Below are 12,277 nucleotides of genomic sequence, written 5' to 3'. Positions count from 1 at the left end.
CATACATCGGAATATACAGTTTTTTGTATCTACTGTCCTGCGTTTCAGACTTTTATTTTGAAAAGAAAAAGCCGCCATAGTTCACAGCGGGCGTGAGTGTCTTGCAGTACGTCGCGTCCGCCACTGGATGCCGCTGTAACAGGCAGATTACGCTTCTAGAAGGTAGTGGACGCATGCGCAGTGCCTCAGACTGGCACTGGGCAAGGACATAAGGAGAGTGACATTTGTGTAACGTTAAAAACAGATTCATATTCTTTCTAAATCACACAGAAGTTTGCGTCAATCAGATTTGGATACACTCTGGCATCTCTGAACAGTGAGCTGACACTCTACAGCATTTAAGCTGACTCTTTGAGGACAGGTATGCATTTAATTTACCAGCAATACAGCTAACTGACTGACATGTATAGATATGAAGACTAACAGAATAACTATTATCTTTCCAACTCAGACAGGAAACACTTTCAACAGAATCACTATCCTCTTTATTATCGTACAGTATCTCGATTTGGAAAGAATGTATTGTACTTCTCGGATTGTCAGCTCTGGGTTGAAAGTGTTGATTTGTAAAGTGTGACCCAAGCGTGATGTTCATGTGTCAGGCTACGTCTGATCACTGAAATACCTGCCCAACTGTAAATATAGTATATTTAGCAAATGCAAAACGATACGAGGCTTTTTATTTAATTCGAACAGATTATTGAACAACAGAACGTACTAAGCTCCTTCAGTTATTTTTCATTATTACTTCTGAATTAAGGTCTTGCATTTAGAAGGCATTTTTGGGCATCCAGAAATGCAGCATGGCCATCATAGGTGCCTGCTGCATATTTAGACGCTCTAAAGTGCTGTTTAGGATGGCAGCTGAATAGGTTTTTTGAGACACTGTCGTTGTGTTCAGCTTTTGCACCTTTTCTGTCCCACACTTGCTGCTGCCACTCACTCTAAATTACTTAGCTGCTTGTTCATACAGCATTCATCAAATAATCCTGAAAAGAATGTATCATGGTTTCCACAAAAACAAACAAAACAAACAAAAAAAAACAGCACAACTGTGTTCAACATTGATAATAATAAGAAATGTTTCTTGAGTGGCAAATCAGCACATTAGAATGATTTCTGAAGGATCATGTGACACTGAAGACTGGAGTAATGATGCTGAAAATTCAACTTTGCATCACAAGGAATTAATTTTAAAATGTTTTACAATAGAAAATGGTTAATTTAATTTGTTGTAATATTTCACACTATTGTTTTACTGTATTTTTAATCATATATGCAGCCTTGGTGAGTACAAAAACTTTTTTTTTTCAAGAACATTAGTAAATTTTACTGACCCAAAGCTTTTGAACAGCAGTGTAGCTCAAGTAGTAGAGCAGTGTGAGTAATACTATAGGTTAGATTCCTGGAAAACTCACAAACTGAGAAAATGTAGAGCATGAATGCATTGTAAATTGCTTCGGTTAAGTATATCTGCCAGATGCATGCAAATGTAAAGACCTGAATGTCTTTAAATGTCATATTTTTTCTGTCCTAGCAAGGTTTTGAAGGACTGCAGTTGCACTGTGAATGAGTGAGTAACCAAAGGCAGCAGTGGATGGGAGAGTTCACGTTTCCTCCTATTTGAGTAGCTTGATGATGTCATCTTTCTGAGACTCCATCGAGGTTGCCTCAGCACCCTGACTTGAATGGCTGTGTGCAGAGGGGGTGTCTCTCTTTGGGTGGGGTGTGTCAGGAACCATGGCGGCAGGCAACCAATGACGAAACAGTGCTGGAATTTATGTCAGGTACAAAATTGATAATAATAAGAAATGTTTCTTAAATAAATCATTTCTGAAGGATCATGCGACACTGAAGACAGGAGTAACGATGCTGAAAATCCAGCTTAATGAAGTTACATTTTAAAACATTAAAGTGGTCGTATGAAGCTATTTTAAAAGTTCATTATTTTGATTATTGGGTGTAATAGAATAGGTTACAGTGCTTTCCACAGGTTTGAAATATACTTGCGGTGGTAGCCGGGCGACCCACGGCACAAAAATTGTCTACTACATGTGACAAACAAATAATGTGTGATTTTTAACAGTATTTTTATTTATTGAAATTAATTTTAATTACATGGCATATTACACTTAATTACATACTAATATTAAGTATTATTATGCATTGTAAATTACAGCATTTAAATGGTTCACCTTTTCCTATGTTCTCCTTGCTGTCATACAGTGTCTCTCTCAGTGAATGGGACACAGATTTTACTAGTAAAATTTATAAAATGAATAATATATGTGTCAAATAATGTTCTTAGTCTTTTCTTCCTGAGGCGGAGACTACAATAATTTACTATGAATTAAATGGAAATCAAATTAAATACAATTTATTGTGTAACCAAAATACCAATAATGCCCAAAAGAAAAAGAAAAAACTTAGCGTGTGACTTTTAATTATAAACAAGTCCGAAATATACAGGTACTCTTATTTTGAAATGTCTGTACTATTGCAGGCTGATCATTTAGATTCTTACAATCGTATAAAATGTTTTATATAAAGGCCATAAAGTAGACATTGTAATAATTCATCAACTTCATTAGCAATCGCTTGGCATAAATCTGAGCTTTTCATTGATTGAGAATCACTTTGAAGCAGACTGAAGCACTGTTGTGCGAGCTTGTAGAACGCGCAACAGTGCCGCCTTGTGACTTTGCAAAATGCAGTGCCTGTGGGAATGTCAGTGGGAGTAAACAGTTCTGACGCACACATAACGAGCAGGTATGAAGCGACTAGTTTATCGATCGTGGATGGTTTCATTATCTTGCGCGGATATAAAAGTATAAGAGGATAAAAATAATAAAAGCAAAAATGTGTCTCCAAATATACTTGGGCGGCCGTTATTATATGTGGGCGGCCCGCCCAAGTAAAGTCTACACTGCGTTCCAAATTCTTATGCAAGTGACATATCTTAAGATTTCAGTACAATAAACATTCAGATTTTAGTTTTTCTAAGAAAATGTTTGTTTGTTTATTTATCCATGTCTTTTTAGATTACTGGTATCAATCTCAGACAAAATAATTTGCCAGATCTATGGAAACCCTACTTAGAGGTTGTTCCACATTATTAAGCAAGTCACAGTTCTCATGCAATATGGGGAGGAAGAAAGATCTTTCTGAAGATGAAAAGCATGAAATGGTGCAATGTTGTGCAAAAGGCATGAAAACAACTAATATTGTGTGAAACTGAATGGAGAGTATCAAATTATCATATGATTTGTGAGTGATTTGGAGTACAGCAGATCTTGGTCAGATAAAGGCTTATTAATGAAAGTTCCTGTCAAAAAATTTAATTGTATTAAAAGGGCAGCTATAAAAAAGCCAGTGTTGAGCTGGTGTCTCTGGAGTCTCAAGAAGCTCTCCCTGCAGGCTGGCAGTTGTGCGTAAAGATGCATTTCAGCCACTCCAAACCAAACCTCACAAAGAGAAATGTTTACAGTGGGTTTAGAAACACATAAAGACTCATTTTTACATAGTTTTATTCACTGACTAATGCCGTACTACAGTGGATGGTCTAAATGGATGGATTTCTGGATGGTTGGTGAATGGCCACCACGTTCCAACAAGACTGTGACGTCAGCAAAGAGCTGGCGGGTGATAATTTGGGCTGGAATATTGGGAAGTGAGATGGAAGGTTCCTATAGGGCCTCTGAGGGTATTAAAATGACTTTTGTGGAGTTCATAACTTGCCATTTTCAGCTATCGTCTAAAAAGGAGGATAGTGCATAGTACAATGCACTATTGTACAATGCACTATGCACTATCCCATGCTGCAAAAAAACACCACGGCAATAAAACTGTTTGAAAATGTATTTTTACACCCACTGTAGATGTTTCTCTTTGTGAGGTTTGGTTTGGAGTTGCTGAAATGCATCTTTACGCACAACTGCCAGCCTGCAGGGAGAGCTTCTTGAGACTCCAGAGACACTAGCAGCTTCAAATACCTGTTTGCTGCTCAACACTGGCTTTTTTATAGCTGCTCTTTTAATACAATTATGTTTTTTGACAGGAACTTTCATTAATAAGCCTTTATCTGACCGAGATCTGCTGTACTCCAAATCACTCACAAATCTTATGTTAATTCAATAATCTCCATTCAGTTTCACACAATATCAGTTGTTTTCATGCCTTTTGCACAACATTGCACCATTTCATGCTTTTCATCTTCAGAAAGATCTTTCTTCCTCCCAATATTGCATGAGATCTGTGACTTGCTAAATAATGTGGAACAACCTCTAAGTAGGGTTTCCATAGATCTGGCAAATTATTTTGTCTGAGATTGATACCAGTTATCTAAAAAGACATGGATAAATTAACAAACAAACAAACAAACAAACAAACAAACATTTTCTTAGAAAAACTAAAATCTGAATGTGTATTGTACTGAAATCTTACTGATATGTCATTTGCATAATAATTTGGAACGCAGTGTATGTGTGGGAAGCACTGGGTTAACATGCTTAAATGTTCAATAAACATTTTTACACTATTGCAGCTCCTCTATGTCAAAAACACCTCCTTCGAAAGTCTCAGAGTGCTCTGATTAGCCAGCTGATCCAGTGTGTTGTGATTGGCCAAACACCTCAAGCGTGAGTCGGAAATGTAACGCTCCTTACCATAATCGTGAGCTTCAGCTTCCAAGGATTCTAAAGCATCTGTACACAGTTAATCATAATGTTGTCAGTTTCACTGTATCAGTTTCTGAAAATGCGGATGATCTAGCTGATTGATCGGAACCAAATTTGCAAGCAGGATTTTCACAGTGAACGTTTCACAGTGGTTAGCAGTGTTGGGGAAAATTACTTTTAAAGTAATGCATTACAATATTGCGTTACTCCCTAAAAAATTAACTAATTGTTTTAGTTACTTTTTATGAAAAGTAATGCGCCACATTACTTTTGCGTTACTTTTTCTCACCTGGGCTGGGCTTGCTTCTTTGTTTTTTTAATAACAACAAAAAAGTAAGCAAATGTAAAGGCCCTTTTACACCAAAAGTGAAATGAATAAGCCTCAGGTTGAAGGAGAAGCATATTTATGACTGTACAGTAGAGGGTGCAGCTCAAACAAACCTTTCAGCTGTGCTGCCATTCTGGATTGAAGAAGAATAGGATACAGGAAAAGGAAGTTCAACACTCTTATTTCTAAATCTAATCTAAAGTGAAATCTAATCTAATAAAGTGAGATTAAATACATAAAGTAAATACAAAATGTTTTTTTAAAATTTAATATAGTTAATTATTATATGTTTGTGTAAAATTCTGAGATTGCATTTCACTGTTTTTATTCATTTTTAGGAATACTGAATGTTTTCGTGCAAGTGAGATGAGTAAATGTATGCTCACATTTAGTCTAGAACTACAATAACCATGTTCACACACAGTGCACACAATACCTCTGCACTTTATTTCTCTCAACATGTGGACAAGAGAGCTGTCAGTCAATAAATGTGAAAAAATAACTTGTGTTACTTATTTGAAAAAGTCATTTAGATATTTTGTTGTAAATTGAAAAAGTAATGCGTTACTTTACTAGTTACTTGGAAATGTAATCTGATTACGCAAAGTAACTCAAGTTACTTGTAATGCATTACCACCCAATACTGGTGGTAAGTAGTCTTTGTATATAGCCGATGTCGTACTCTCCCAGGTTCAGGAAGCTGTCCTATGTAAAATGTGATGTGCACAAGCAAACTTTTGGGTTGTACTCTTCAGCAACAACTTTATTAATAAATCATAACCTCTGATTAAACTCCTTTCGCATCTAAACACACAGCGTCTCTGTGAAATGACGACAACACTTCAGACCACTGAAACCTTGCCTTCTTTCTTTACGTGCCTTTTCAGGATTGCCTTTGAGAGGGCATTATGCTAATATTTCACATTGTGATCTGAAAGTTTAAGGAAGTAATATCAGGACTTGGATTGTGGAATTTTAAGCCGGTCTGGGTCAATGTTTTCTTTAATAAATCGCTTTGTGGGAAACTATGAGCTTTGTAAATTTGCAGATCGTATACATGCACAAACAGATACATTACACACTAAAGGAAAAGGAAAACATTAAAAAGCAACATATGACCCCTTTAAAATAAAAAAAAAGGTTCTTTTAATTGTTTAATTTTTAAAATATTTCACAACATTACTGTTTTTAATGTATTTTGAATCAAATAAATTCAGCCTTGGTTGTGTGTTATTTATTTTTTTATTTTATTTTAATTTTTTTATGGTTAGACCACACAACATTTTTCAAGTCATTACATTGAAACTTTATTCTTAAATGCTATAAGATTTTTCAAACCATATGAAATCAATATGAATACAAAAAGTAAATTTCTAAGAACTTGGCACAAAACTATATTTTTAAACATCTTTCTTTTGGATACCTTTATTGGTCATTGAACCATGTGTGAATATCTTGTTTATCTCGATAATCTGTCTAACCAGATTCTGTCTGATTTGCAGACAACCGAGTTTCACTTAAATGACAACTGTAGGACCCTGAGCAGTGCATCATGGGCCTTGGCTCCTCCAAACAGTCTACGATATCTGTCTATTAAACCACAATCCTTGTCCCATCCTTTCCACCATGCATGCCAGCCAAACCGAGCGGCCAACCTAGAGGAGGAGGATTGGGAGGAGGCTGTCAGCTTGTGTGTCCTGCTCAAACCCGGTGAGACCGATGAGCAGCACACTATGGTGGAAGTGCCCTTTGTTGGGCCGGCCAAACTAAGTGAGCTCCTTGCCTTGGGACCCATCAGACCCTTTGACTTGCTTTTTCCTTTAACCACTGTTGATGGGAGCAGAGAGGATGATATTAGCATTACCGGAAAGGTAGGGACAGACACGGAGAGAGGTTCCTTTAGAAGTCTCTTTGAGACAGAGGGATGCCCTGCGCCGTTTATGTTGGGATCTCACTTCTATTGCTTTCACTGCCCCGGAATGAAGTCTGTCTCGGAGATTGGGGAAAAATCAGGAAAGGAACAGGATAAGCAGAGCTTCTATCCAGCCCTCCATGTCACACATTGCAGCCATGCTGAGACTGAGAGAGTGGACAACAGTTCTAGCCAGAGAGACATGGAGAATGAAGAGAAACTGGCCCTGATGTATGAAAAGCTGAGGGTTGAGGTAAGATGAATTTAAGAGGAATGAAGTGGACCACTTGTAGAAAAATGAATGGGAGAAATGATAATGCTCAATATGGAGGACCACAAAATATTTGGTCTAGCCTGAAATATATAGTTGTTGTTGTTGTTGTTGTTTTTTTTTGCTTTTTTTTTTTTAGTAATATATAGTTTGAAATATTTAGTTTATTATTATTTAAGATAAACAATTGAAATTTTTGTTTCAGATTTTATTGTATTATTGATTTTAAATAGTTATTGCAATATAATCTTGACTCATAGTTTAGGTTCCACATTGTGTTTCAGCTGCCCAGTTTCTTTGTGAAAAATCATGACTACAGCATATACTCTGAAGATGTTGAGTTCATCAATGGTATTCTGAACACAAAGACAAGGTAAGGAGTTTCTAGATGCATGTCATTCTAGATTTTAGGCCTCACAGTCACTTATTTAACACATCACTTGTTTTCCAAACTCTGTTGGTTGCATACTGCTAATTAATGGGGGTGGTAAACTCTACAAATGATAACAACTTTTGTTTACAGCTTGTAGGTCAACAAGACTTGATGTCCAACACAATAATAAAACAAAAAACAAACAAAAAAAACATAAGCACGTCAAAAAAAGCTTTGCAAGCAAAGCTAAAATTTTGTTTCCTCAAAAAGTTTAAATTTTTTCTTGTTTGTAAAGGTTTTGTTTGCAAAACAGTTCCTAGCACATCAAAAAAAAAAAAAGTTTTTTGCTACATCAAGATGTTTTGATTGTCTCAAGTTTTGTTCTCAAAACATTTTTCTTTTATGTTGGAAAAGTTTTGCTTGCACATCAAAACACAAGCAAAATGTTTTGAAATACTAAATAAAAAAAGCAAAACATTTAATACTAAACAAATTGGTGGTTTTGTTTGCTAACTGACTGGTTTTGGCTTGTTACCAGGGTACAGGTACTTTTGAAACAGCACTGCTGATTGGTATATGCTTCTTTTTCTATGTCTTGAAGGGGTCGTGTAGTGTACCAGCTGACTCTGACAGTTTGGCGATTGATGTGTCTGTGTTACTATGCGGATGCTCAGCTGGAAGTGTTGAAGCTGACCAAGCATCCAGAAGATGGCTCCATCAAAGCTCGCTGGAGAGTCAAAGGCCTCCCCTTCCACTCCATTCTGGTGTTCTTCTACAAGAAAGACAAGAGCCATCTCTACAGGTGAGTCATGCTGTGATAGCCTATCAAAGCCATGCCCTGTACTCGTCTTTGTGTAACTTTATTTGTTTTTCTTTTCAGAACATATGATGCATTCTCCACCTTCTATGTTGGCTCTGATGGACGAATACACCGCCATAAAGTTGAAAAGGTGAGGTTTGCTTGCAACTTCATATTTTCCATATTCAGAATCAAAGAGGACTTGAAACTTAAGATCAATTTTTTTTTGCTTTCCTACAAAGGGTTAATGAAAAGAAATTTCCAATTCATAAGTCAGTACGATTTTTTTTTAAAGAAATGAATATATCTTTTCAGTAAGAGCGCATAAAATTAATCATATTTTCAGAGCCAACATCATCCTAGACGACAATGAATAAAGCGCCTGTCTTTACTAAAAGCTGAAAAAAGGCTGCAAAATAGCACATAATTAAAAACAATCAAAACATATGGAGCAAGACTTTAGACCAATGAGATGGCAGTAGGGCAATTTTGACCTGGTAGTGATTAATCAAAATATCATAACAGTGTCAGTGTTGCTTTGAATTAGAATTACATTTCAATTTCTACTATAAAGCAGCTCTGAGTGTTTCTTTTCACTCACGGACATCTGACATCGATGGACAAAATAGAAGAAAATGAATCGGAGAAGATTGAAGGTGGTGTCCCAGAGCCACATCCCTACCCATTACGTGTTCGCCACAGACCAATGTCAGTTTTAAGGTGCAAATTTTTCAGAAAAAGTTCACTTTGGCAAGCTGTTTCGACCTCCCTAAACGATTTTGTTCGATTTGACGTCACAAAAGTACATTCTTCAATTTCACTTGAAATATATCGCGGCCTTTAAACCCCATCACTGCAAGCTCACATTAATCTGCCTCCACTTTAGAGTTCAACGCCCACATCTCAACATCCAATCAACAACTGATGCATAGAACCAAGTCCCCGCCGCACATTTTTGTCTTTTTCGATAATCCATTTCACTTGGCTATACATCACAATATGAAAAAATTTGTTGCTACTTCAGTTTTATTATGACCATTCATTTTGTAATTCCAGAGGTTTCAAGAACTATATGTTTGGTAACACTTTATTTCGATGGTCCACTTTAGACATTCTACTAACTACAAGTTACTTTACAACGACATGTCAACTAGCAGTCATGTCATTAGAGTAATAGTACACAGTCTGTTTAGTATCTATTAACACTTTATTTTGATGATCCCCCAACAGATATTTTACTGACTTTAAGTAACTTTGCAAGTACATGTTAAATTATTCTACTAACTTGAACCCTAACCCAGGTGAATCCAATTCAACTCCTGGAGGGCTACTGTCCTGCAGAACTTAGCTCCAGCCCCAATCAAACACACTTAATTAAGGTCTTCCAGGCAGGTGAGGCAGGTTGAGGCGAGTTGGAGCTAAGGTGATTTTTGTGCATATCTGATTGAAATCCAATCAGATTTTGCAAGTGTGAATGGCAAAACTAATTTACTTATCCGTTTCGAGCTACATTCATATGTGGTTTGAAATCCTATAATATAATTTGCAATCCTATAATATTGTAAATATAAAATATTGCAAACACCTCCATTGACTCAACATCAGTGCCATAGAAACCACTGCAGATACCCTGGAAAACGAAAGAACTGTTGCGATACTCAATGTGGATGTCAGTAATTTTAGATCAGATTCCGGATACACACATATTCGGATTTGGACTTTTGGACACCCATGCCCTAACCTAACAGTCTACTAATTCTCTACTCTTTACAGTATACATAGTTTTTTTTAGTTTTTTTTAGCCATTTTAATTTGGATTTGAGTTAGATTATGTTAATATAATTGATTAATATGTAATTAATAAATATAATTTATTAATTTTATTACACCCCTTGGACCTTACTGAGTCCCTCTGGTTGAGAAACACTGCTTTATTGTGTCACGTCTGGTTAACCTTAACATTAACCTTACTGTTTTTCTATGTTGGCAGGTTATGGAGGCTCGTCCCCCCTTGCTGCCCAAAGTGACCTCAGTGCTGGCCGGGGCTCTGGTTGCCCTGGGCATTCAGGAACACCGGCCCGCCCTCAACCTGCTCCCACTCCTACTGTCTTCCCTCCGACAGGCCCGAGCCTGAGCCAGATGTATGGATGTGTATGCTCAGAAGAACTTGTGTTTGGTCACACCATTAAAAAGACTGAAAAAGATGCAGCGCTGTATTGTGTGGGTTGAGTGAATGAGATGTTGGTAAGCCGTTTTTTGGGGGAGGAAATTTTTGCAGGAACAAGAACAAAAAAGTTAAAACTGTTCTCACTTGAAACAATCTTCTGTGTGCGCTCTTTCCATTATTTGATGATCACCAAACTGATATCGGTTACCTCTACAGTCTGGTTTGGATTGTAACAGGTTTCAGAGCCTAATATATACTCCATTATAAGGCAGGATAACCCACTAGCCAATCATTTGAGCCATCGCTAACTAGGAGGTTAAAAACGCACAACTCTTAACAGATGACCCATTACATTACTGTGTAGGTAAATTCAAGGCCATTTGTAAATACATTCAGGCAGCTCTGCTGAGACTGAGGCTGTAAAACTGTACGGCTTTTAAGCACATGCCAGATAAAAGGGTTGATGTAGTTCTCACATTGACAGTAGTAAATCAGCAGTGGTGGTTGTCTAATAGGAACTGGTCACGGTAAGTACTGACCGGCTTAAATTGTAATAATTATATATTTTTTGTATTTATATATTCATTGGAGTTTTCATCAGTTGCATTGATTTAAATGTTGTAGAGAATGGAACCTGTTTGCAGCTGTTTCATTTAGTAGCAGAATTCAATGAAAGTCTTCAGGGTTGCTACCTTTTTCTTGACCTTTAAGGGAAAGTGATGCCAGGGACTGCCTTTTGAGGGTAGAGTTTAGTTGTTCTGGACTTGTTCTTGCTTGCCCTTACCTTTCTTATTTGCATCGCTTTCAATGCGCAAATCAAACTGTATAAGTTAATAAGTTCCCTGCATAATAACATTGCCAAATCTGCACTGGTCTTACTTAAAAAGCCATGCCGTCCATGTAAATTAAATCATAACCTGTACATTATTAAGGATAGAGTTTTGCAGATGCTAAATTTTTCTCATGGTTAATTGATCGGTTCAACTCAGTAATGTCCATTTTTCTTTCATTGGTTCAATATTTGACTTTCAGTGCACTTTGGGTGATAAAACACACATTGTTCACCTACTAAAAGTGTAATGTGTTTTAACAAGAATGCTTTCAATAGCTGTTTTCAACATCCTGTGGTAAAGACATAGACCAAACACTTTAATAGACTTCCTGTGTCACAAGTAGTCAGAACACATCTTTCTCAAGTGCTTGCGCTTTTAAATGGACAATAAGGCATGAAACGTTATCACTCTGCAATCTGTGCAATTCAGTTTCAAAGGTTGAAACATAACCATAAAAACATGGCTGAGTCATTGTTCTGTGATAATTACCCCAAAAACCTCAATATGTTGTATGACAAATAAAATGCATAGTGACATTAATACCTTTGTTCTCTGTTTTTTTGTCTCATTCTGTTCCATTTAGATGATCTTCTAAATAAATTAGTTGCAAATAAAGGCATTTTTCATAAGGTAAATTTTGTTTTAATAAAGTTTAAATCTTTTTTGTTGTTATGGTACACTATCTTTCTCAGAATTGCGAGATTTAAATTCACAATTGCGTTTTATGAAGTCAGATTTGGGTGATACAGTCAAACCAAAAATTATTCAGACATTTTTGATATATTTTTACTAGTGGGTGCAGGACACTATAGTTCATTTATCTAAGTGAGGACAGCAAAATAAAGTTAACTGTGACATATTATACCCAAAAATACTGGACTATCAGTAAAATTTATAAAAATTTGGAACCAAAAATTA

At 36.5% G+C, this 12,277-nt stretch overlaps 1 protein-coding gene across 2 annotated transcripts; it reads left to right on the top strand.

Moving 5' to 3' along the window:
* The first annotated feature begins 177 nt into the window (after nucleotides 1-177).
* On the top strand, nucleotides 178-12,058 carry c15h6orf136 (chromosome 15 C6orf136 homolog). 2 transcript variants are annotated; one of them, XM_067411367.1, is made up of 7 exons: nucleotides 178-361; nucleotides 1,542-1,787; nucleotides 6,507-7,169; nucleotides 7,472-7,560; nucleotides 8,162-8,362; nucleotides 8,441-8,510; nucleotides 10,350-12,058. In XM_067411367.1, the coding sequence occupies exons 2-7, from the start codon at nucleotides 1,689-1,691 to the stop codon at nucleotides 10,491-10,493; spliced, it is 1,266 nt and encodes a 421-aa protein (XP_067267468.1). In that variant the 5' UTR covers nucleotides 178-361; nucleotides 1,542-1,688; the 3' UTR covers nucleotides 10,494-12,058. The 2 variants fall into 2 exon arrangements, with proteins under 2 accessions (XP_067267468.1, XP_067267466.1); XM_067411365.1 differs by having other exon boundaries at nucleotides 1,538-1,787.
* The last annotated feature ends 219 nt before the right edge of the window (nucleotides 12,059-12,277 follow it).

The sequence above is a fragment of the Chanodichthys erythropterus genome, chromosome 15 (genome assembly GCF_024489055.1).
Source record: "Chanodichthys erythropterus isolate Z2021 chromosome 15, ASM2448905v1, whole genome shotgun sequence".
Classification (NCBI taxonomy): domain Eukaryota; kingdom Metazoa; phylum Chordata; class Actinopteri; order Cypriniformes; family Xenocyprididae; genus Chanodichthys; species Chanodichthys erythropterus.
The sequence above is the reverse complement of the archived record's forward strand: the minus strand, read 5'-3'. Positions and strand labels throughout refer to the sequence as shown.